General features: G+C 40.9%; 1 protein-coding gene across 1 annotated transcript in view; it reads left to right on the top strand.

Annotated features, from left to right (window-relative positions):
• The window catches only part of SPAG17 (sperm associated antigen 17), a 242,972-nt gene that overhangs the window by 21,387 nt on the left and 194,240 nt on the right, over window positions 1-27,345 (top strand). The window contains exons 2-3 of the mRNA XM_018046513.1: window positions 10,812-10,952; window positions 11,546-11,629. Coding sequence (XP_017902002.1) covers window positions 10,812-10,952; window positions 11,546-11,629 — 225 coding nt within the window. The remainder of the gene's footprint in view (window positions 1-10,811; window positions 10,953-11,545; window positions 11,630-27,345) is intronic.

Here is a 27,345-nt window from a genome sequence, read left to right as displayed (position 1 = left end):
TAGTGCCAGATCCATACAAGTTCATGAATTAGGTCCAATGCCTAGTGAATAAATGGCATTTAATTAGAGAAAGGAAAGTGGAAAAAGGAAACAGAAGGAAAGGGCTAAAGTAGAGTAACGGACTTCCCTGGTGATCCAGTGGTTAAGACTCTGCACTCCCAATCTGAGGGGCATGGGTTCGATCCCTGGTCAGGAGATTAAGATCTCACAGGCCACACAGCAAGGCCAAAAAAAGTAAAACGGAGTAACTGAGCTCATATTGAGTCTTGAAAATATATCTTTAAAATATATCTTAATATTCAGGAACTTCCCTGGTGGTTCAGTGGTTAAGAATCTGCCTGGCAATACAAGGGGCACATGTTTGATCCCTGGTTCGGGAACTAAGATCCTGCATCCCGTGGAGCAACTGAGTGTGAGCACCGCAACTACTAAAGCCCGCATGCTCTCAAACCTGTGTGCCGCAACTAGAGAGTCCACGCGCTGTGCAACAAGGGAGCCCGGTGGCACAGCTGAGACCCAGGGCATCCAAAGAAATAAATAAATATTGAATATATATATATATCTTAGTTTTTAATGTGGAAGATAGTAACTCAACACTCAAGGGACTCAAGGAAGCCACATAAGGGTCTCATGTCTGAGGAGGGAATTGATGAAAGTTTGTAGCCTTTAATATCTGATGATGAAAAGAGACCTTCTTTCTTTGGGGTGAGTCCCTGATTCCAATTTTACATTTGTGGAGCAATTAGCAGGACGCCTCTTGGCTTTGCTTGGTCTCCTCCGTTAGAAGAATGCCTCTGATATGTAATATTTGTTTCAAAACCCAAAGAAGCTTGTTTCCTTTTGAGGTTTGCCTTACTTTTTATGTTCTGAAGTTCATTTTGGACCTCAGATTTTGCTCCAAGCAATAAAACTGGTTGGCTTGTACTAACATAATGGAGCTGTAATTTTAGCCAACACTGGGGGGCGGGGAGATAGTTAAGGTGTGTAGTGGTTTCTGTGGTTTCTATGTGGAGTAGAATTCCCTGCAAAGCTTTTCCATGTGGTGTTTTAATAGCTGTCTTAAAACTCTCTGATGCATGGAGCAAAACTGAATTAGACTCATGTGCTAGATTGCTGGGATGGGCCAAGCAACCAGAGAAACAAAAGAGAAACAATCAAACAGCCTAAGCTCAGAGGCTAACTGTCAGAAGAAGATCCTCAAGACATACCCAAGTTGAAGATTAAAGACATGGTCATCTGATTTAACCCATTTTTGCAGGACTTTCTAAGGAAAATTTGAATTTTTTCTTTATGTGTATTAATATTTTATTTTGCATGGAATTTTACAACTTACAAAATGCTTCAATATATATGAAATTGAATATATATGAAGCATTTTGTAAGTTAATATATGTATAAATATACACATTTATTTATTAGAGACTTACAACAACCTTTGGAAGTTTGTGTTATTAGATCCATTTTTAAAAATGAGAAAACTGTCACAAAGATAGATCCAAGGTCATTTGGCTGAAAAACTACAGAGGCAGAATTGGATACTGCCTCAAAGCTCTGTGTATTTACACCAGAACTTCAATAATTTATATTAGTGATCATATTTAATATTCATGAAGCAAGGATCACCGGACGAGTAGACTGCATACACAGTGAAGATGTTTCTGGACTGCTGAGTTCTCATCAATGAATATAAGGCATTGTACTGTTGTCTAAACTGCAAGAGACTATACTCCTCCTTTCATTCAAATGCTCATTGGTTCAGAGACATGGTTTCCTCCAAAGTGCTAAGTGTAGCTGATAAAATGCCACATACTTAGTTGGCATTCCCATATTAAGAATGTGTAAAAATTCTCTTTAGTGTGTGGTTTTGGCTGCTAAGTTCCGGGAACATTTATTGAATGCTACTATATGCCAGGCACATGGGCACAGTAGGAAGTTATCTAGGTGATATGATTCTAGCGAAGCCTTTTCCACTGCCCCAGCGCATTGCCTAAAATACCTTCCTCAGCAGGGCATCCCTTTGAGTTAGTCCGGGAGTCACTGTGATTCCTTTGAAAACTGTAGGTAGCTTGAAAAGAAGAAAATACTTTAAAATTTTTTCTTTTAATTTTACCAAAATCTTGGGGTATATTTATTTATCCAGTTAGCAAAATCAACTATTAAGTCTCTGAGTTGAATAGGAAGTGATGTGGATACTTTTATTCTACCCAAGAGAAGGGATGGGGAATTGTAGAAATTCACTCATCAGGACCCAGGGGAGCCAGAATACAGCAGCAACAGGTCAGGGAGCCCATCTTATCCAGAGAGAGGGTTGCCCTAAGGGTCTCTATCCAGAATAAACTTCAGTCATTTTGCTTTTTTTTTTTAACTTTTATTTGCATGTATTTTTTGCAGCATTTATTTCCAGGCCATAAGTTCTTGTTTCTTCAGTTTCTTCTGAGCTATCTTTTTCTTCTGTGCAACCTCCTCTTCTGGTTTAGGAACAATCTGTTCTTTTTCAGTAAGGATAATCTCAGTGTGGCCGGGAGGGCTCATGGAGGCATTGATCTGACCAGGAGCTCTGTAAATCCTGCACCCTGGGGGGCTTTATTTCACCTGGATGTGCTCAGTGACCAGAGAATCAACATCTAAGCCCTGAAGTCCAGCATTAGTCTCTGCATTTTTGAGCCTGTGCAGTAAAACTTCAGCACTTTTTGGGGGCCACCAACCCTTCCCATCCAGCCCCACTGTTCGGCCTGTGCACACCTCCCAACTCCACCATTTGTAACAACGGACTAGCACATGTTGTTTCTTTAAAGAGACTTCTTTCAGATACTTGGTGGCTTTTTGGATATGCATGCCTCTAATGGCCTGAGAGACTTCACGAGTGTTCTTAAAGTGAACACAAGAATGGAACCCTTAATTTGCACAATTTTGTGGCGTTTTCTGGGTCAAGTGAATAGCGCACCATTTTTAGAGGTCAGCTCAGGCCACTTACTGGAAAAGCTCATTTTGCTTTTGTTTTCAAGAACTGGTCCTACCTGATAATCAGTATTTCAGATCTGGATCCATAAGATTAACCAGGTGAGTATTTGCAATGCAAATACCAAACATTTGATCCAAGTTCTTCAAGTAAGCAGGTCCCCATCTCTAATGAAAATTAGCCTGGTAGCCAGTCTTCTGTGTGTGGCTGTTTCAGAACTCATCCTGTTCTTATTCAGCCTCTGTACTCCTCATTTAACTCTGCTGCTGCTGCTGCTCAGTCACTTCAGTCGTATCCCACTCTTTGAGACCCTATTATGGCAGCCCACCAGGCTCCCCTGTCCCTGGGATTCTCCAGGCAAGAACACTGGAGTGGGTTGCCATTTCCTTCTCCAATGCATGCAAGTACAAAGTGAAAAGGAAGTCACTCAGTCGTGTCCCACTCTTAAGGACCCCATGGACTGCAGCCTACCAGGCTCCTCTGTCCATGGGATTTTCCAGGCAAGAGTACTAGAGTAGGTTGCCATTGCCTTCTCCATTTAACTCTAATCCCTGTCTTTTCACAGCTGATGATGGGTTGACATCTCTGACAGATCTGCACCAAGTACAAAATGATTTAAAGCTTTCTCCTGCCTCACACTCACATTCTCTCCCACAGCTCCCCAAATTCTATACCTGTAGAATTTTAAAATCCTGTGTTCATGATTTTTTTCCATCTCTTCTAAAGACCTAAAATATTTTAAAAATTATAATTAACAAGTTTATTGTTATCAAAAGAAAATTATTTTACAAATTGACTGTCACTCATGAGGCAGCTGTTGATATTGTTTGATTTTTTTCTTGGTTCACGCATAAGCTTTCCACACTTGAAACAGCATATATGGGATAACCATGTTTGTTCTAATGACTAACACAAGGAGAAGCCCCCAAAATAATATCCATCATGATGGCTTTGATTATTGCTAAGTGCTGTGCCGAGAAAGGCTCTCTATAGATTTTCTCATTCAGTCTTTAAAACAGTCCCAAGATACTGTAGTTGCCCTTATTTATACATGAGGCACAGAGAAGCTAAGTAACTTGCCCAAGGATGCACAGCTGGTTCGCTGAGCTTCAAAAACAGGCATTCTGTATCCTGAGACCAGGCTCAAAGACCACTATGCCACAATGACCAATGCTTTTCCAAGGGGCCACCAGAGTATGAGGGAGCTTCATCACCTGTGGGCAGGGAGTACTGGGGACTTCCCATGGCAACAGCCGCAGTGCTCAGGTCCTGAGTGGGGACGTAACCCCTGAGATGGCCGAGAGGAAAGGAGAGCCTCGGAGTGAGTGGGTTGGCCCTGCTTCTACCACACTGGCCTCCCTGTCCTTACCTCGTCACCTGCTTTTATCCATTTTGAAGGATAGTGCTAAAGGCCCGGCCACCACTGAACCAGCATCAACAGACACTTAATTATGAATTCGCATGGCACACGGCTGCACAATGTGTATTAGGGGCAGGAAGGGGGAGGATGGAGAAAATCTGCTCTGCCCTTCAGTGTTTTCTCAGCGACAGCCTTGGCCTTTTAAGTCAAGACCAGCTCTAAGTCAGTCTCAGACCCACAGACCTTCCTGGGATGGGGGCCACAGTGCGCTGCTAAATATGTTATAACCTGCTCTTCAGGAGGGAAGCTCTGATTCGTAGCATTGCTATTGCCGCAGTGTAAATGCTCCCACCACAGCAAATTTCAGGCTATCAACACAGCCTCACTGAATAGAGTCAGGAAGAGCTGTGGGCAATCTGATTCAGCACACTCCTGGATGAAGTCAGAAAATTCACCCAAAGCTGATTCATTAGAAAAGACCCTGATGCTGGGAAAGATTGAAGGCAGGAGGACAAGGGGCAACAGAGGACAGGACGGTTAGGTGGCATCTCTGACTCAACGGACGTGAATTTGAGCAAGGTCCCAGAAATGGTGAAGGCAGGAAAACCTGGTGTGCTGCAGTCCACGGAGTCTCAGAGAGCTGGACACGACTGAGCGATTGAACAACAATGACTTCAATGACAACACTCCTGGACAAAGTCAGAAAATTAGGGTGTTCAGAGAGGGTGCTGCTGCTGCAGGAGACGAGGCTCAGGTGTACGTTCTGGACCTAGTAACTCATTTTATGTGTGGTTCCTTCTCTCCCCACCCTACTCTGATACCTTCCACCATAAAATCAAGCTCCTAAGAATGTCAAAGGTATCTTAAAAGAGAAGGGAATCATAGAATTTGCAGCCTGTAGGCAATAGGTGAAAGGGAAGAGGGAACTGCCCACCAATGGCCTCTTTGATGGGAGATAGGAGAAAGCAGGAAGAAGGACAGAGGTGGGAGGAGCAGTTTTTTAGTGCACGTATGTATATGTGATCCTCTGGCTTTTCCCTCGTCTCAGGAAGAGCTGCGTCCTTACCCTAGCTGCCACCCTGCATACTGGTCCGAGTCACTCCCAGGAAACAGGTCTTAGCAGAGGGATGGCTTAGCAGGGTTTAGCTTCCCACACCCTTGTTACTGACCCCTGATATGAACCATGTTCAATCAGATCCAGTCTGTTTTCCTCCCAAAGGACTTCAAGGCTAGGGACTGTAGATCCTGCTCAGTCCTGACATTCTAGGGCTTTATGATTCCCAGGGTCAGATTTCTTTCTAGAGCATCTTCTCTGTTGATAAACAGATATTTACATAGAGAGCGCCCTGCTCTGTTGTGTATTCACTGCTGGGCACTATGAGCTGCAAATTTTTCCAATCTAAAGGGCTTACAATCTCCTTGAGAAAATGTGACAGTTCTGTGAAATAATTCCTAAACAAGGAACACTTATAACAGCATGGTGATGCTATGCCAAACTGTAGCCTTTATAATAAATTGTGAGAAACCCATAATTAAAGAAGCATCCATGTGCTGTGTTGTGCTTAGTCACTCAATTGTGTCCAACTCTTTGCAACCCAGTGGACTATAGCCCACCAGGCACCTCTGTCCATGGGGATTCTCCAGGCAAGATTACTGGAGTGGGTTACCCTGCCCTCCTCCAGGGGATCTTCCCAACCCAGGGATCGAACCCAGGCTTCCTGCATTGCAGGCGGATTCTTTACCATCTGAGCCACCAGGGAAGCAAACTTATTTAGTAAAGACAGTCAAACTGCATCCTGGTCCTTTGTATTGTTCTTGTTTGTTACATAACAGTGTGTACCCAATTTTTAACTTACATTTCCAATTCATTTTACAGTTAGGATCCCCTTTTAACAAATACGATTATAGCAGCCAGTTCAATGTAATAAAAATATTTCTTCTTCTGGCCAACAGCCCATACTAACACTCCTTTGCTGATGGAGATCCAAGACTCCTTTTGAAGGAAAAACCCTGTATGAGAAAGACATTCACAAATCCCTGTCCATTAGGCAGTAAATCTACTTAACAAAAAGGTTATCCTTTCAGCAGAGTATTGACATAAAGTACAGGTTTGCATATCTGCACAGTGTTAAATAACTCTCAACAAAAACCTGGCTTTTTCGATGTTGCATCGATTTTATTTGGGGCTTCATAGGGCTTTTTGCTTCATAGAGCTCCACAGGTTCCAATCAGTTCTGGGTAGAGGACTGTGGGAATCTCAGCCCAATCATCCAGGGCAGCAGATCCCCTGACACAGTAGCCAAGGAAGCAGAAGCGAGCACGTGCGTATCTGCCCTTGCCATTCCCTGTACCAGCCACTCAAGTGTGCTAACCGAAGGAAGAAATCTCACTCTCATCATGGAAAAGCTACTTTTCACTTATTTTTTTCAATTTATTTTATTGACATATATTTGATTTTTAACATTGTGTTACTTTCTTCTATACAGCAAAGTGATTCACTTTTACATATATGTATATATAGTATACATTATATATATATATTCTTTCTACATATTCATCTCCATTATGGTTCATCATAGCATATTGAATTAAGTGCCCTACACTGTACTACTTTTCACTTACATTTGAAAGGGTTTTGGTAATTATATTAGAATATAGGAATGCCTAAGTAAAAGTTGGAGAATTTTCAATGTATGAAAGAAAATTTGTTATGAATCTACCATGTGTCTCTGGGACAGTGGGTTTATGTGAGCAGCCAGATTCTCTGCATTTGCTTGAGTACTTTCTTGCCGTAGGAGTCGGGAATGTGTTTGGGTTAGGACACCCTCCTGCCAGGCTTCAAATTAGGTGAGGCTGATAAAGTAAATAGAAGGTAATGGATTGTGTCCATTCATGACTTCATTCCACCCTGGGTATGACTTTATCAATAACTACTCGAGGGCAAGACTTGGCAATAAGCATGTGCAGTAGATGTCTGCCGGCAATGGAAAGCTGATTTTATTTCCTAAGGTGTTTGAGATGTGCCAGACTGAAACCCTCTTCCCTCACTGTTGGATACAGTTAGTGTAGTTTTCCGAAGATGAGTAATGGTTTCTTTCTCTAGGCTCATGCTGCTAATTACACCCAAGCTTCTTGAACTGTCTTAATCAAATTCACACACAGGTAGGGGCCCTGCAGGACTCAGGAGTGTGATGAACCAGGTTCTGTGTGTTGCACTTTCATTTGTCCTCACTGGTCAACTCTCGTTTTCTCTGTGCTCACTTCACTTGCTGCCCTGTGAACTCAAATTTAAGGACTGTGTTTAGCTGCGCGTTAGGGTGGGATACCGGTGGAAGGGGGCATTTTAACTGTATTTTGCCAAATTTAAATTGGGTTGAATTTTTTTTTCCCAATTTAATTTCCTGTTTTTAATACTGCAGCCAGATAGGAGAGATTTGAAATCTACCATTGTCCTGAAATACGAAGAAAAAAAGTTCAAAAATTATATTTGTCGAGCATCATTTAGTTAAGGAGTCTCCCTAATTAGACACAGTTGGAAATGATTGCTCTGTGATGAGAGTATTGTGTGTTTCCTGGCATCTCGCTGCCCCCTACTGCAGAATGCCAGTGAGCGCATCCTTCTGGGCAGGCGATCTTTGGGTTATTACTGTCTGATCAGTCCATTTCATGCTTCCCTGGGTTCTGGCGATGTAATTAGACACTAATCCATGATTCCAACAAAGTCCTGTGTCGGTCCTATTTTGCCAAATAGACCCAATTTTTAGAGTAGGTGTTTGGTGGGCTTGAGAGTGCAGAAAGTAGATCTTAATTGCACTCTTGAGACCCCTTCCAGTGGAGACACATGGCCTAGCTCCTAACGGACCTTGTAGAGAATTCTGAAAGCGAACGAATCTCCTCCTGCTCTAGTGCAGGCAGTCTGTCAGAGGGTGATCACTGGGACCCCAGGAGTTTCAGTACCTCGCCAATAATCAGAGGAAAAGATTTTGTGTCAAGATGCACTCCTACAGTGCAAAGCAACAAGAACAATGGGCTTTGAGAGAGAGACAAGCTTGGGAAATTTCCTCAAACTCTTTTAGCCTTTGTAAAATAGTCCTTGATAAAAAAAAAAAAAAGTAATCTTAGACATTTTAAAGTTTTAATACATCATCTATTTTGAAACCTCTATATACTTTAACATGTGATATAAATCTTCCTCTATTAGGTATACTGTGGCCAAAATAGCCATTAGGTGCAATTTAAGGATTATGGAAAGGCGCTCTGAACCTAAAGGCTTGCTCTCAAAACTGTTCTGAAATAATCACAAAATTGTGAGCCATGTATGTGGTCTCCATGAAGTTCTGCCAAAATGACCTTGAAACAAGCTGTTTAACTTCGTTGGGCCTCTGTTTTTCCATCTATAAAGTATTAGTGCCCCTATTTAAAGGGATTACTTAAGGATTCAATGAGATAACATATGCCTGACACATGGCAGATTTCAATAATTGTTACCTCCTACCTCCTCCTCTTTCCCTCACCTTTTTTTTTCCCCTGATCTGAAATAGTCAACACCTGTCTCGAATGCCAGACACTAATGGGTAGATGGTGGATTACGATGCCCTCTTTGTGAATTGTCCCCAAAGAGCTGAGAGGCAGCCATTTCTCGTCACCATTAGCTTTTGAAAATTGGCTAAGAAATCTGTAAGAGGGTGTGGGATAAGCGGGTAAATGTAGCCATTAAAATCTTCAGTGTAGAAACTATAGCTAATAGGAACATCAAGTCATTGCCTATTCAGGAACTTCATCTGCTTTACTAAGGAAGGAAAGATTTTTCTTCTTGAATGATGATTGTCATTGCAGTTTTGACTAAGGGAGTAGACAAGCGGAAAGAAAAGTCATCCAATGTGGAGAAAAGTTGTTTGGTGATTATGGAGTTTTTTTTCCAGTTATAAATATCACACTTGCTTTTCAGAATCAGGCTATTTGAAAAACAGATGCTCAGTCTTCCTATGGTGAATCAGTCAACAAAAAAAGACTTGAAATCCAGTGTAACAGAAGGAAACGCAGAGCCACACCTACATGCATGCTTGTACATGTGCACAAACACAAGTACACACTTTGTAGATTAAATAGACATTTCTATGCTTTTATGTGTGTTATTTGTCTTGGTGACAACATTGAAAATTGTGTGGGTTTTGTTATGTGGTTAAGGTTAGTGAGTTTCCATGCAGAGAAGTAAGAGACATTTAACGATAGTCACTCTTTGATGGTAAAGAAGAATTTGTCTTTTCTCCCATCCATACTCTAGTTCTATCATTATCTTGACACATGATTTGGACAGAAACCCAGAGAACCATGGAAAATTATGTGTTTCATTAAATTTCTGTAAAATCTTTCCAGATCGTCTTAGACAATATTCTGGAATTTACCAAGGGTGAATTTTACTCTATTTTTATCAGATCTCTGGAATGGAGCTAGAGGAAATCTTACATACGCCTCTGTCCAACCCCCTTATTTTATAAATGGAGAAACTAAGGTCTAAAGAGGTCGCAGGGCAGGGTGTCCTCCCTTATTATTATCTCCCTTTCCTGATGAATGTATCACATTTGCTTCGTCCTTCTCCCCAAGGTAGTGAGTGTTCAGCAGCAATAGACCTGATTTGCATGAGTTTGGCTTTCCTTAGCATCGCGTCATGGGAAAGTCAGTCAATTCCATTCCTCATTTCCTCCAGAGAATTGCTTCTTCCCAACAAAATTATAATAGAAAGGGATTACCGAATAAATATATTGTTTTTAGTAACTTATTTTTTTATTTGATGAAACATTTCATGTTCAAGTTTAAAACTGCAGCCTGTTTCTTGAGAGTGAAAAGAACTCACATGTGAATTAGCAATGAGAGTGTTGTGTTTACATTAAGAGGAGAATATGTGTTCTAGTTCTGTGCTTTACAAAAACTAGATCCATGGACGGTGAATAGTGAAAAATATTTTACATCAAAAACTCTGGGACTGAATTTTACCTCATGTAAAAAAAGCCTATTTGGCAACTCATTCAATATTACCAAACAATCAAAAAATATTTATCAAGTTCCTCCTATTTTCCTACCAGTGTTTAGAGTCTTAAGATGTATCAGGGAACAAAACAAAGATTCCTGCATTGGAAATTGTACCTTCATGCACATATGTAACAGCCAGATGAACTATTGCTTTCCAGTACCAAAGTATTATTGCACAGCATTATAGTGAAAATGTGTCATTTAAAAAATTAAAAATTGTCTTCCTTAAAATATAGATCTCGTTTCTCAGGGATATTGCTTTTGGGGCAAGTTGCATGAAATTTGGCACAATACTGCCGCCTTGTGGCTGCTTGAATCAAAAACCCACATACACCGTAACGTCAGCCTGTCTTTAAAGTAAGGTTTCTAGGACTGTTAACCCTGTTTGTCAGTGGAAGCCTCTGACACAAAATTACCTCGCCAGGCGTACTTAGAACCTGATTCCTTCTGATTTTGTCACAGAACGACTGGAAGGGCTCCATCGCTTTTGTCGTTGGAAACCGGATCGAGGACGAGGTTCTCATTCACGCTCTCACCCTCGCTGTCCAAGTTCCTCAGCGCAGACTCTTCAGTATGGTCTCCTGGCAAGACATCGTCCAGCAGGTACCTGTCCCGTCTCACCCCGACGCCCGTTGGAGACATCTTTCTTAAAATAATAAAGTAACGAAATCAATAAAACTAACACATTCTTGGGCGGTTTGGTAAGTTTGGGTGCATGACTTTGCTGAAGCACTTAGCTAGAATAAATTTGGAAAGATCTAATCTGGAAGGGGTTGTTTTTTGTCCGTAAACGCTGCCCTTTCAGCATCCATTCATTCAACAAAAATGTCTGAGGTCATACTAGGCTCCATGCTAGGTTTTGTGAGGAATTATTTAATAAAGGTCTCAACAGCAATAAAAGACAAAACTATTTAATGTTCCAAGAAAGGCCATAGCTAACTGGAAAAACGAAGCCTCCAAAGACTCCTAGCTGTCAGAGGTTGGAGGAAAATGATAACACAGAGAAGTTCTGTCAGATGGCACATCCTCGTACAATTACTAATGGTTTACCACAGTGGCTATAAATATTTGAACTAACTGATGACTGTCTCTTCCCCAATCTCTCAAATCACCTAGGTACTTGAAAGGAACATCTACCTATCTAAGTATTCTTTAAGTAAGCCCTTCTTTTTCCTTATGAATGAATTTTCTTACAGGTCGATGGATCAAGTGCAGTTTTTGGAAGTACATCTAAAAAGGCAAAGAAACCTCTAGGTGGTAATGCTCCCTTATATTCTGAGGTAGGTAAATGCATTGATTGAAGAGAATTTTGTAATTTTTTTTTAAAAAGCAAGAATTGAAGTAATAATTTTATAGTCACTTAAAAAAAATTAATTCATTTTTTGAAAGCAAATCCCCTCTTATTGTTGGGGCTGTTTGTTCCTAATGATGGGCATGTAAAAAAATCCGTTTCCCTTTTAACAAAATCTCCCTTTAGGAAAAAAAGTTGTCCCACATTGTCTACGCTATCACTGTGTCCAGTTGAAGACTATAAATCAGAAATGTGTATATATAAAAATGTTGGGTCAAACTTTTTTATGGTAATTACTGAGTGTGTGATGGTATTAAAGGGGGTCGTGTTATTGGTATATTACAAAGTGTTAGTTTCACCGAAGAAACCATGTAAAAATGCCCCAGAAAGTGCTTCCTGCGCATGACAGAGAAACAACTGGAATAGTTTTCCATCCGTCTGTGAACTCTGTGTACACTTCACATTCTACTTTAATCAGTGTGAAAATAACAATGATCTTCAGATTAGTGATCCATTCCGCTCCTAGCAGATGCAAAAATCTGTCCTGGCTGGCCAGTGGGTTTGTACAAAGGACTTAGAACTCAGCCTCAGTACAGGGGCTTTCCTCTTACCTTGCCTTGTTAATATCCAACTTACAAGAAACTATAAAAATCCAACAATTAATTAGAATATCGCTTAAAATTTGTCAGGCACTATTTTTATGACTCTGCAGACCAAAAGCATAAAGATTTTGGGATCTTTCAAAACAAACTTGTTTGCACTTTATTTCAGTGATGACTAATAAAAGTTTTTATGTGTCTCGGTTCTTGGATGCTTTCATAATAGGCTCTGTAGTGTTGCCTGCGTACTATCTGAACGAGCTCCCCTGGATTTATTTACGACTGCCAATACTGTGGATTTTGTAGCATTAACTCTTGCTGCACTACCCCTGCTGTCATGGAAAACTCATTCTGCACTGTTAAGGTCAGAGAACGTGCCTTCTATCTTTTGTTAGGATGTCCCACATGTGTGTGCCCAAGTTGAAACATTACGTGATACCTGGATTTAAAATATTGCAAGTTTTCTTCTGAAGTAGCCATAGAAATCCACATCCAATTCTCAGACCTGGGATCAATTAGCCCCTCCTCCCCCTCCCACCCAAAGGACTCTTTCTTCTTCAAAGATGCTCAGAGAAAATCAGGGATGATAACGGGCCAGTTTTTACATCTGATGTGGACAGGCATTTTGACTTGGATGTGGGATAGCCCGATGTTACAGACCCAGAGTTCAATTAGAAAGCCATTCATCTCCAATCTGTGCTGCGACTCTGAGGAGCCTTCTCTCAGAGGAGGTCCATCTCACATCTGGCTCCCCCACATTCTTCCAGGGGAGCATTTGGGCAACAAGCTTCCCACACCGGCTCACAGATGCTCTTCTGAATGGTTTCAGAAGAAAAGGGGAGGCAGGATGAGCACCACAGAGATGGGCCTGGGGTGCACCAAGACCTGCGTTAATGTCAGTCACTGTAGCCAAAGTGGATCAGACACATGAACAAATGTGGGCTCCTGGGTAGCATCAGCCAAGGCCAGCATGCACACCCGGAAAAGAGGGCACGTCTCCAACCGCAGTCCCTCCACACTTAGGGCCTGTTTTGGCCCCTCTTCCCAAGAGAAGTGAAATGGTACCACCAGTGCCTACTGAGAGTCTCAAGGCAGTTAGGCGTGGTGGCCCTGAAGGAGGCCCAGAGCCAAACTCTTTGAGGACCTTTGGACCGTCCAGGCATGCAGACGGCCTGCTCTTAGCTCCACTTCTGCTTAAAAGCTTTCACAGTCGGGAGCAACTAGGACAGTGGCCGCAGGTGAATTCCTCAAGAGCCTGTTTAGGAAGTCTTTTATTTTTCTTCTCAAAGGAAACTCTGCGGTGGGGGAAGAAAAGATAATCCAACAAAATTGCTTCTGTTACATGGGAAATGCATAGAGGGAGGAGGGAGAACTCAAAATAGATAATATAACGGCTATGTACTGACACTGACTTCTATTTGTAGGATACTCTCATCAGCCTTAAATCAGAGCCTCTTCCTTCTTACTTTAAACACAATTCTAACCTGTTTGGCTTTCTGGTTTCCCAACCTGCGGTCGATTAGGAGCAGAGAATTCAAGTGAAACTTCACTCCAGTGCAGTTGATCCATGAGTAGTAAAAGAGTGTCAGAACCACATTGCATATTTCCAATAACGACTTGAAATGTCTGGGCCAGCAAAGACCACATTCCACAGTGATTTGCTCAGGCTTCCATTTGGATGGCTTGGTGCTATGTACACGCAGCCTCATTTTGAAATTATGTAATTTCCCCCTGAAACTTTAGAATTTCATCTAGCCACCGTACTGTGTTTGTGAGATAGTCTTTATTTATAAATTATCATTCTTTGAGAACGTGCTTAGGTTTCCGCTGATGCGACTCCACAGAGACATAGCAGTCCGTGTGCTTTCCGCGTCTCTTTAGGGAAACTAGTTTTGCTCTAGAAGGAACTACTCCAAAGACCCACGTGGGAATGGAAAGAGAATTTGCCCCTTTGTATATGATCTCAGGAATGTTAGCTATCACTTCACCATTCTAGTAGTGGCGGTGGTAGTATTTCATCATGAGGATGAAGATGGTTATGATCCCATATACTGGCATTACATGTAATTTCCACCAGGTAATTCTATATGAAGATGTGTACACACATGAGAATGGATATACAGACATTTCTTGCATTATTAGTGACCAGTTTTACTAAATGCCAAACAATAAATACATTCTTGCTCAGGCACTAGGTGTCAGACTATGTAGACAGTGGAAGGAGTGGAATATGAATAGTATAACGATCCTAACCTCAAGAAGTTTAAGGATTAGTTAGGGGAGAAAAAAGAAAAGAAAATAGACATGCCTGACACAGAGTAGGTATTCAATATGTGTTTGTTAAATTGTATAACACAATGCAGAAAATTGTCAGTGAAGTCTGTGAAGGAGAAATGGAGTGTTCTGGGCATTTTAAGGAAGATGAAGTTAGGTTAGCCTAGGTGGTAAGAGCTAGAGGAGCCTTGCAGAGAAGGTGGCATTGGAAAGGAAGTGGAGCTGACAATTTTGATCTTTTAAATATATTGTCCCAATTGACCCATACTATAAGTAAAATTATATGCTATATATATATATACATATACACGCATATATATCCCCATTCTTACACAGAGGGCAATGGAAGCATAGAGAAGGTAGGAATTTTAATAATTAAAAAATTTTTAGAAAATTGGATTTAATGGATTTACCATAGTTAAAAACATAGCCTCCGATTTTTCCACTTTGCCACATAGCCAGTCTTCTTTCACTGGAATCAAAACTGTCCACCATTGGATAGAGATAGGTCCTGACTTTCAAATGTGGGGACATTCTATGTAAAGCGAACAAACAGCTCAAGCAAAGGAACAGTAAGGGAAGAGAAGACAGGCTGCATATGTACTAAATTTGTCCTTACATGGTGCCATGTGCACAAATTAGGAAAGGTACACCCAGTACATATCTTAATTACAACTTTAAAATCCTAAAGGTGGAATTTTATGTGAAACTATCTAAAACACTGGGGAAAAAAATCTATTAAAAAATCTTTAATATTCATGCCTGCATTTAAGTTTATTCTCTAAATGTGCACAAATATTTCTGTGTGTGCTTCATGGTCCACATACTGGACTTCCCTGGTCGCCCAGATGGTCAGCAATCTGCCTGCAATGCAAGAGACCCAGAGTCAATCCCTTGTTGGAAAGATCCCCTGGAGAAGGGAATGGCTACCCACTCCAGTATTCTTGCCTGGAGAACCCCCATGGACAGAGGAGCCTGGTGGGCTATAGTCCATAGGGTCGCAAAGAGTCAGACACGACTTAGTGACTTTCACTCACTCACTCACTCATGGTCCACAGAGAGAATCTGACCTGTTCATTGGCCAGACTCAGCTCTGACGAAAACCAAAAGGAAAATATTGATGGACATTCAAAGCCAACTGAAATGTTATCTATGAGAGAGCTCTGTGTGTATGATACGTGCAAAAATTCTCCCATTTGTGAGTAAATCTGATACACGATGGTATCTGAGCATTTATAAGTTCAGTTCAGTTCAGTCACTCAGTCGTGTCTGACTCTTTGCGACCCCATGAACAGCAGCACACCAGGCCTCCCTGTCCATTACCAACTTCCAAAGTCCACCTAAACCCATGTACATTGAGTCGGTGATGCCCTCCAACCATCTCATCCTATCGTCCCCTTCTCCTCATCCTTTCTTTCTCACCCTCAATCTTTCCCAGCATCAGGGTCTTTTCAAATGAGTCAGCTCTTTGCATCAGGTGGCCAAAGTATTGTAGTTTCAGCTTCAACATCAGTCCTTCCAATGAACACCCAAGACTGATCTCCTTTAAGATGGACTGGTTGGATCTCCTCGCAGTCCAAGGGATTTGCAAGAGTCTTCTCCAACACCACAGTTCAAAAGCATCAATTCTTCCGCTCTCAGCTTACTTTATAGTCCAACTCTCGCATCCATACATGACTACTGGAAAAACCATATCCTTGACTGGATGGACCTTTGTGGATAAGGAAATGTCTCTGCTTTTATGCTATCTAGGTTGGTCATAACTTTTCTTCCAAGGAGTAAACATCTTTTAATTTCATGGCTGCAATCACCATCTGCAGTGATTTTAGAGCCCAAAAAAATAATGTCAGCCACTGTTTTCACTGTTTCTCCATCTATTTGCCATGAAGTGATGGGACCGGATGCCATGATCTTAGTTTTCTGAATGTTCATTCAGCTTTAAGCCAACTTTGACACTCTCCTCTTTCACTTTCATCTAGAGGCTCTTTAGTTCCTCCTCACTTTCTGCTATAAGGGTGGTGTCATCTGCATATCTGCTGCTGCTGCTGCTAAATTGCTTCAGTTGTGTCCGACTGTATGTGACCTCGTAGATGGCAGCCCACCAGGCTCCCCCGTCCCTGGGATTCTCCAGGCAAGAACACTGGAGTGGTTTGCCATTTCCTTCTCCAATGCATGAAAGTGAAAAGTGAAAGTGAAGTTGCTCAGTCGTGTCCGACTCTTCATGACCCCATGGACTGCAGCCTACCAGGCTCCTCTGTCCATGGGATTTTCCAGGCAAGAGTACTAGGTTGCCATTGCCTTCTCCCTGCATATCCCTGCATATCTGAGGTTATTGATATTTCTTCCAGCAATCTTGATTCCAGCTTGTGCTTTTTCCAGCCCAGTGTTTCTCAAGATGTACTCTGCATATAAGTTAAATAAGGAGGATGACAATATACAGGCCTTGACGAACTCCTTTTCCTATTTGGAACCAGTGTGTTTTTCCATGTCCAGTTCTAACTGTTGCTTCCCCTGCATACAGGTTTCTCAAGAGGCAGGTCAGGTGGTTTGGTATTCCCATCTCCTTCAGAATTTTCCACAGGTTATTTTGATCCACACAGTCAAAGGCTTTGGCATAGTCAATAAAGCAAAAATAGATGTTTTTCTGAAACTCTCTTAGATGTAAAATTTTTAGACTTTGACATTGTGGCTTTGATAAATTAGAAAGAAAAAAGCACCAACTGGGCAAATGGATCATTTACCCAACTTATCTGAAATCAGGGTCAGCTGTCTTAAAAGTTTTGTATTGCACTCCATAGTTCTTATTTCATAATGGTGATTACTGTACCTCACTATTGGAAGTGAGACTCTGTCCACACACAGACTGTGGTTTTTGTGCCTGTCTCTGACTTATTCAGAAAAGACAAATCGGGTCACTATACAAACAAAATCCCAACAGTCTGCTGAAACAAAGTCATCCGTAAAGAATAAAGATTTTCATATCCTCATTTATGGCTCACTTCAAAGAATAGTAAATTCTATACAATAACAAACAGGGACAATCCTAAACTTCATGTAATACATTGCAATTTTATAAATACAAATAATTATTAATATTCCTCTTTACCCCATCAGTAAAAAAAACAAAATCTTTTATCAAAGTATCTTAAGATGGGCTTTTCCATTAGGAAATAATTTTGGGAGATCATTAAATGTGGAAAGACTTTTGTATTAGATATGAGTTATCAACCAAATGCAGTTTAAACAAGTATAGGATGCAAATGTTTATACCTTCAGGTCTAATTAGTTTCACCACGTTTTTTAAAGACACTTTTTTTTCTAGTACATTGGATTAGAACCCCCAGAGGTAATAGTTCCATTTTTTAGCCCCTACTCCTGGGTGTGTAGACATATTTCTCAATTTTTTCCCCAACATGTAATCATAATAACTCACAAGTAAGAACAGAGGCTTAATTATTATCTAGTTGCCACCCTTTTCCAGATTCCTAATGTGAAACTCATTCCTTAAACAGTGCCTCGAATTAAGTCTATTCGATAGAATTGTAAGCCCTTGTTTTGGGGGATGGCCCTTGTCAAAATGAAAAATGGAAAACTCATGCTTCAGAGATAGGAACAAATAATATGTGAACACATTTAAGAGGTTTGAAGTTATTAAAATGGCAGATCTACTGGGAACAGAGAGAGCAGTATGTCATGGAAGGAACGAAGGGAAAGCGAGACAGGAAGCATTCTCTGGCCTTTTCAATCCTGTGTTTTAAAACAAAACTAAAAAATTCAGGAAGAATTGGAAGGTAGCCAACCTAATGCCGTTATTTCATAGAGCTTAGGGACACACCAGGAAATTACAGGCCAGTTAGTTTAACTTCACTTGTAGGGAAAGTATTAAAAACTGCTGCAGGAGATCAAGTAAAAGGATGCTTAGAAAAGCACAGCTTGATTAAGACAAGCCTGGCCAACGTGGTTTTCGGAAAGCGAAGGTCATGTCTTAGGAACTTGTTGAAATTCTTTGAAGCTATTATGGCCAGTATAGTCTTCAAAGAGCACAGCGAGGCCCAGGGTCTGCGTATCTTTTCTGTCCCACATCAGTCCTTCAGGGATACTTAGAGAACACGGCCCACATCGGGGCCTTGGCACTTTAAGGTTTAGAAACCACTATCAAAATAGCAGAAAATAACCTCTGATGGAACATTTTGAAAGCTGGAACCAATTAATACAACCCGATATTTATAAATGTAAAATAATGACTTGGAACAAAATTTAGGAATATTGAGCTGTAACAAAGAAGTACTACGCTGGGACTATAAAAACAATCTAGGGATTCTTGTGCCAAAATGTGAGCTTTGGAGGCATTTCTCACCCAAAGAAGGGAAAATGAGGAGAAATCACAATACTAGAAATGTTTATAAAGAGTTATGAAGAGTTACAACTGAAAGAATTTTGTTAGGATAGGGAAGAACAGTCAGATGGGTTATCAACTCTGAGCCTCTGCGTTTTGGAGGCCAGAGCAGTCCAGCAGAGAAGTGCTCCTGGGGTGAAAATATGTTTGCTTCTCACGTCAGAAACCTGAAGTTCTGTTTTCAAAAAAAAGCACAACTCAAGCAAAGACATCCAAATCGTGCCCCCAGCTCTCTTCCACCCTGCGGCCGAGGCAGCTGGCCAGGCCCATATAGCAAGCAGTCAGCAGTCAAGAAGGAGGCAGGTAGTCACTGGGGAAGAGTGGTACCCAAAGCTGAGGACCCTGGGATCCCTCAGCACGAAATGCACATGTGTGAGGACTGAGGTGCTGGTTAGGACCTTGGTCAGTGGGAGAACTTCTGGGCAAGGCAGGAATCCAGTCAAGGATTCCAGGACACATATTAGTGGAGGCGCAGCCACAATAATAAAGCAAGGTTCAAGTGGTAAAGAGTGACCATCATTGCCCTTGCTTGGGTGGGTTTGGAGCCTCTCCAGCATGTTACACTACATGCCTACCATGATTGGAAGGATACTGGAGAAGAATCATAAAGACAGTCTCATCCGATTCTTGTATCTAAGACTGCCAGGAAACCCCTTTTATGTATGGTAACAATAGTTACTGTCCATCAAACACTTAATTTGTACCAAGCTTTGTGTGCTGAGTGTTTAGTATCTATTAACTAACCTAATCTTCTCAACAGCTTGCCAGGAGATAATGAGAAAATAATGAAAGTGAAGCTCAGGCAGGTTAAGTATCTCATTAATTTGGAAGCCTTTGTTCCTTCCCTGGTGGCTCAGAAGGTAAAGCATCTGCCTGCAATACAGGAGACCCAAGTTCAATCTCTGGGTTGGGAAGATCCCCTGGAGAAGAAAATGGCACCCCACTCCAGTACTCTTGCTTGGAAAATTCCATCGACAGAGAAGCCTGGTGGGCTACAGTCCACGGGGTCGCAAAGAGTCGGACACGACTGAGCGATTTCACTTTCTTTTTGTTCCTTCTGCTTGTCTTACACAAAAATTGAAATTAGTTTAGATTCTACAAGTGGTAGTTGTGGTTGCACATTTCTTGAATACAAGCTACTGTCCGTAATGAGAATGAACCTCTAAGTAGTTCTATGTTTATTACTTTTTCTACTACTCAGGCGAAAACAATGAAGACATATTAGCAGATAATGAAGGTGCTGAACAATTTTAGTTATTTTGAGCCATGTTGATGAGTGGCTTCTGCTCAAATGTTTGGATCAAGAGAAACTTTTAATTCTTACAATTAAGATTTATATGGTTAAGGTGACTGAGTCTTTTCCTTGGAAAAAAGAAGGAAAGATGGGAAATGAGAGAATTTGATGGAAATTAATCAGAGATGAAGGTGTAGAAAAAAGATCTATTTGCTGAAACTGAAGCTCTAATACTTTGGTCACCTGATGCAAAGGGCTGAGTCAGTAGAAAATGAGTCGGGAAAGACTGATACTGGGAAAGACTGAGGGCAGGAGGAGAAGGGGGCGGCAGAGGATGAAATGATTGGATGGCATCACCGACTCAATGAACATGAGTTTGAGCAAACTCCAGGAGACAGTGAAGTACAGGGAAGCCTGATGTGTGGCAGTCCATGGGATGGCAGAGTTAGACACAGCTTAGCGACTCAACAACAAACTATTTACTGAGAGCTTAAATTCATCTCCAGAGTGTCTCTTACTAGTTTGATGAGACCTGTACCCAGGAGTTAGATGCACTGATCCAAACCAGACTGCATGGGCTCATATGCAGATTCCGCTACTCACTAGCTATGTAATCTTGGACAAATTACATAACTCTGCTGTACTTCAGTTTTCTCTTTGTAAACTCAGCGTTGATAATGCTGTCTACCTCATAAAGCTGTAATGATGATTAAATGAAACAGGAAATAGAAAATAGCATAATGCTTGATCTAGAATAATGATCCAATAAGGGTTAACTGTTATTATTATTTTTAATTTCTGTTCTCAGTTTCAGTGATTGTTGCAGTTTTGTATTCCAGAAAACATGAAAGAATTGAAATACCTATAAACAGGGATTTTTAATTTTTTGTGGTAAAAAGTACATAAAACTTACCATCTTAACTATTTCTAAGTGTACAGTTCAGTAGTATTAAGTATATTTGCATTGCTGTGAAGGAAACCTTTATGACTTTTTCATCTCATAAAACTGAAACTCTGTATTCAGTAAACAACTCCTCACTTCCCACCTCCAGCCCCTGATAATCATCATTCTATCTTCTTTTTCTAAAAATTAGACAATTCTAGATACCTCATATAGGTAGAATTGTATAGTATGATTGTTTTCGCCTTTAGGGACTGGCTTGTTTCACTAAGCATTATGTCTTCAAGGTTCATCCATATTGTAGCAAATGTGAATTTCTTTCCTTTTTAAGGCTGAGTAATACTCCAGTATATGTATTTACCACATTTTATTTATCCACTCAATCAGTGGTACACAGGGATACATTTGGCTAAATGATCAAGAGATAACTAAGGTTTAAAAAATGCTTTATTTTATGCATTGCACAAATATTTGAATTTCTAGTAGTGGTAGTGTTATTTGCTCAGTCATGTCCAACTCTTTGCAACCCCATGGACCATAGCCTGCCAGGATCCTGTGTCCATGGAATTCTCCAGGCAAGAATACCAGAGTGGGTAGCCATTCCCTTCTCCAGGGGATCTTCCCAACCCAGGGATCAAACCTGGATATCCTGTATTGCAGGCAGATTCTTGACCATCCGAGCCAGCAGGGAAGCCCATCTGAAGGTCTATCATGTACCAAATCTATGGTTGAGTCTATCTTAATGTACAAAACAGATATAATTCCCTGCCCTCAGAGAGTTTACTTTTGAATGGGAAGGGAGACATTAAGCAAAAATCAAATAAGCAAACAAATACATACACAAGCATAAGTTGCAATACTTGCTTTACATCAGAAGGAATTACATGGGAAAATACTTTCAACTGAGTGTTTGGAGATAAAGATGAAAAAGAGCCAAGTGATAAGAGACAGGGAAAATTATTCAGGCTGAGGGAACAGCATGTGCAAAGAATTGGAGGCAGGAAGGGAACAATGTCAGCTTCTCAGAGTAATAAGAAAAGCCCGTGTGCTTAGAATTTCATTAAAGAGAGAAAGTGTGATAGAGAAGTGGGCAGAGGCTGGATCTGAAGGAACTGATAGGTTCTTGTCTCCAGGGGATCTTCCTGACTCAGGGTTTGAACCCAGGTCTCCTGCATTGCAGGCAGATTCTTTACCATCTACTGCTGCTGCTAAGTCACTTCAGTCATCTGGGCCAAGACTATATTAAGGAGGAAGAATCTGCCGGATGGTGTCCCTGAGATGGGAGGCAGGAGGGAGATGATGATGTCAGGATGATTTTAAAGTCCTGAACTGAGAAGCTGAGTAAAAATATCTTCTTCAATATAAAAAATTGAAAAAGACTAAGTTTGGGGAAAGTGTGGAAGTACAGTTTGGAGTAAATTTTATGTGTCTGAGAGATGTTATAGAGGAGAAGTCAAAGAGGAAGTCAGCTTTTTTAGTCTTTTTCATTCTTTGCATCTTTGCCTGTCTAGCACAGTACTGATGCATAGTATTGAAGAGGTGTTTGTGGTCTGAAGAAACCAACTTATTAATGAAGGATAGTGAGAGTTACTGGAAGGCACAAATAGGACACAATGGACCATTTCAACAGCAGTTGTTCAGGAATATTTCCTGGGTACTAGAGGTTTTGGTCCCTTCCATTTCCTCTTTTTTTTTTTGGTTCCATATCCCACACAGTGGTTTTCTAACTGTGGATAATAGCCTAGTGGTTTACACAGATATTTAGCTGGTGGCAACTGTGTGTATGTCTGTGGTTTGTGTTGTAAATATTTCTTCTTGCTATAAATATAGGTCTGAAAATTTTGAAAAAATAAGACCTTAGGGTCTTCTAAGCCCATTTCATGTTTTCTTCCTTTTGCATCTCTCTAGATGACTGAAGATTATGGTAGATACCCATCCCAGCTCAGTCCTCATGCAGCAGACACTTACAGAGTTTCTGTTACAGTCTGGATAAATGGCAGATTAGGCCTGGTCTCTTCCCTCAAGAGCTGGTAGTCCATCATGTTGTAAACAATATGTTTGTTTCTTGCTATTTCATGACATTTTAATACCTTGTAGCAAGTCTGATGTAAAAGTTATAGATTTATTCCCTGGTTATAACTGAATCTGTTATTCATTGAGACCTGTGGCTGACCTCACTTATTGTTCACCACTTTCAGCCAAAAGGGTAATGGTCCCCAGACAGGGTATGTTGGAAAGACAAAAGAGGGAGGGGCGGAGCAGTCACCAAAATAGTCAAAGATGCACCAAAGATACAGACAGCCTTGATTCCTTAGAGGTGGAGAATGCATAGCTGGAACTGAAGTATGGTAACAATTTGCATGCTTCTAACATATTTTTAGTGTGACCTCTATTTCTGAAATTCTCTCTCCTGGATCCTTGGTAGCAAGGAAAGGAAGAAGAAATACCAAACTAAAGGTGATAGAATAGACTAATAGAAATTCATATATATTTACTGAAAAGCAACTGCACATATTAACTCAAAGAGTATTAATTTTAAATAAGTGGATTTCAGATAGCTATTTATACATTAAAATCCATCCATTCTTCTATTTCACAAACATGACTGGCCAAAAAACCCCAAAACACTCAAAACCAATTAAGTATCCTGATCATGTAAGTTATCTAAAATATAATTTCTATATTGCTTCAAAAATATATTTAAATATATAATTACAAGTTTAAAGGTTTGAAAAATAGAAAACCAGTCCTACAAAAATTCTTTCCTAGAAAAGGTGAAATTGTTCAATAAATCTAGTCCTTTAAAATTGCGTCTTTCAACTTCATTCTTATTTGGGTAACAATGCTCATTACCATTTGAAATCTATAGAATGCTTATCCAGAGAAGGCAATGGCAACCCACTCCAGTACTCTTGCCTGGAAAATCCCATGGACGGAGCAGCCTGGTGGCTGCAGTCCATGGGGTCACTAGGAGTCGGACACGACTAAGCGACTTCACTTTCATTTTTCACTTTCATGCATTGGAGAAGGAAATGGCAATCCACTCCAGTGTTCTTGCCTGGAGAATCCCAGGGACGGGGGAGCCTGGTGGGCTGCCGTCTCTGGGGTCGCACAGAGTCAGACACGACTGAAGCGACTTAGCAGCAGCAGCAGGAGCAGCAGAGTGCTTATCGTGAGCAAAGCCAATAGAATACCCTGCAGAGTACCGTGTGCTTCATCAAACATTCCCAAATGAACAAATTTATTATTATTTGTGCTAGCCTTTATCAAGTCTTTATATGAAAAAGACAAACTCAGTCTGGGCTCACTAACTCATTGGGAAATATTTAATTAGATTATATTGAAGAAGATAGGAATGCATAATTAGTTTCATTATTCTCAAGTCTTACAGTATTATTCTTCCATTTATTGCTGGAGTGGCAGAGAAACAGAGCAAGTCTAATAACATGTAACCTAGTCACAGGCCACCACTGCTGAGTCCTACTAATTTATGAGGAGCTAGTCTTGTATTACATTCTCAAGGATTCATTTTAGGAATATTATTGAGAGGGGGGGAAAAAGGATAGATCCTATCTGGATTTAATGCAAGGGGCTAATATATTACTTTTTGTAACTACTAAAACTTCAAGGACTGACAGCAAATTTCTGATTTGCTTCTCCCCTCATAAAATGTCTGCTTTGAATTATGCAGAAAGAATTCTTTTTCCTGCCAACTTGTTTCCATCCCCTGTACAAAACCATCCACAGAACATTGTCAGGGGTTTCCTATAGAGGTTCATTTCAGGATTCCTCAGTCATTGGAGGGACATATACATACACTCACACACACACACACACACATTTTCTCCCCTTTTTGGAGCAAGCAAAGGAAAATGTATTGGACTGGTAAAGTCTGTGTATGGTACTTTCTGAAAGCAGAGACAAGGATGAGTCATCAGATCGTAGAGGTCTGAGAGTCCTGTTTTATGTATGCAGGCCCGCCCTGTGTGTAGGTGGAGCGGGCAGTTGCCCTGTGATGTGATTTAAGAGGTGCTGGAAGTCCTGCCTGTCCAAAAACAGCCCCCGCAACGCCTGAGTTCAGGCATAGTGTCCGTAAAACCTTGGTTCAGATGAAATGAAGCTGCCTTTTCAGAATGTTAACCCATTGTACCATTTTCCTAGCAGCATGCATTTATTTATCAGAAATAAAGGCTGGGCCCTTGAGGGGATTTTCACTTGTGTAGGGACAGTGGGGGAAGGAGTTAACAGGATCCCAGGCTTTGGATAAGGATGCGAGTCCCCAGAAATAATTTCTGCATCACCACTGAGTGAGTTTGTTGAAACTAAACCTCTTCCACATCCATTCAGTCAGTCTTTTTTGAATCAATATTTTATGGAACATGGCATTTTATCAAACAGGCAGTGCTTTTTACTGGGACCTTATTAACAATAATAATAACAACAACTCACATTTGGAAGATGCCTTTGAGAGTATAAAACAGTTTCACACAGAATGTCAGATTTGATCACAACAGTGTTGTAAGGCTGACTTAACTTTTATTATTCTCCAGTAGCAAATGAGCCAAGAGTTTCAGAGAGGTTAAGAGATTTGTCCTGTGCCCACAGCTGGTAATGTCAGAGCCCCATGTTGGAACCTAGACTCCAAATTCAGGGTTCACCCCGTTACTTCAAGCTCTTTGAGACATAGTCTCTACAGTAGAGGAGCTAACAGTTAAATTTAACCAGCTTAGTAATTCATCTGAATAGAAGAGCCAGCTGTGGGAGTTTTCCCTAGTGTCCCTACTGAGAAAGTGTTTCTCCCTGGTCTTAAAGTTTCTAAAAGGACTGTGCCAAACACAGGCTTCTGAGGGCATGCATTTGGCTTCAGACATTTGAGGTAGGCTTTGTCAGTCATTTGCATCATTCCCAGAGCTAAAGACATTCCCCACTTAGAGTACTGACCCCTCTGCACGAAGTTGTAAAATGTACTAAACCAATTATACAGGAAAAATAAAAAATATGAATTGGCAGATATTAACTTAGGATTAACTTAGAACCCTTTGAGTAGATAAAAAAAAATCAGGGTAGAACTTGATCAGGTGTGACGAAGTGACTGTAAATCTAGAATTTCTGTATCCAGCCACATCTGCCTTGCTCCATGAGCAAGCACACACATCCCCATCACTGTAGGTGATGAAGCCAGTTTCGTCACAGCGCTAGCTCATTCTTTTTCAGCCATCTTGCACTTAATTCAGTTTACACTCCTCCTTCACCGAGTGCACCCCGTCAAATAGAATTATGTAGAGTTTACACTTAGATGTTCCCATTTCACAGCCAAATAACCCTGTTCAAATGCCATCTCTTTTGTGAAATCTCCTTGGATTCCTGTAGGCAAAGTTCATCCTGCTGTATTGTATTGTGGTTGTTTGTTTTTATCTGTCTCCCCCTGGTTCGTAGTGAACGGCATACGCATTAGAGGACATGTGTTATTCATTACTAAAACCCCAGTGCTCTAGGCTAGCAATCCCAAGTTATTTTCATCACATATCCCATCAGTTAAAAAAAAAAAAAACTGAGCATTTTTTCCATGTATGTTGTGTGTGTATACAGAGAGAAGTATGTACAAGAATATGAATTACAAATATCATAGAACATTCTCAAAAAAAAAAAAAAGGATTGAAAAGGACAAAAATAAAGGCAAATGTTATCAGAGGTCCTAATTTTTTCACCCTCCTGATGGATAGTCTTGCACATGCCCAGGGCCGCATTTGGAAACCGAAGCCACTGATTTTCACACTTTGGCAGGACACAATAAATGTTTGTGCAATGGATCTGTGAAATGAGCCTCTGGCATATCAGGCCCTTCCCCTGGCACCAGTCACTTTCTCAATTAGTGAACTGGCTCCAAGTGCTTTCCCAGCTTCTGAGCACCCTGGCTTGGTGAGAGGAGGGCTGGCTGGATGTCAGACACACTGGCTGTTGCAGGGTGCCCTTATACAAGGGACAACCCACACGATGGTAGTGAAGGGCTGTGTGATTTGTATGCTGATTCTTTCATTCAGCATGTATTTTATTGGCTGTTTACCATGTGCCCATCACAAAGTTAATTTCACCCTTCAACCCAAAAGATGGAGATGGAAATGAGCAATTCTATTACCATGTGATAACAAAGAAGTTATTGAAAGTACATTGAGTGCAGAGAGCAATGCCTAAATCTTTCTAAAGTTTTGGAGGAAAGGTTTTAGGAAAATGGCTAGAAAGCTGAATGGGGAATTTATGAAGTAATGAAGGAGGAAGGGAAATTCTAGGCACAGGAATCAGC

Source organism: Capra hircus, chromosome 3 (assembly GCF_001704415.2).
Source record: "Capra hircus breed San Clemente chromosome 3, ASM170441v1, whole genome shotgun sequence".
NCBI classification, from domain to species: Eukaryota; Metazoa; Chordata; class Mammalia; order Artiodactyla; family Bovidae; genus Capra; species Capra hircus.
The sequence above is the reverse complement of the archived record's forward strand: the minus strand, read 5'-3'. Positions and strand labels throughout refer to the sequence as shown.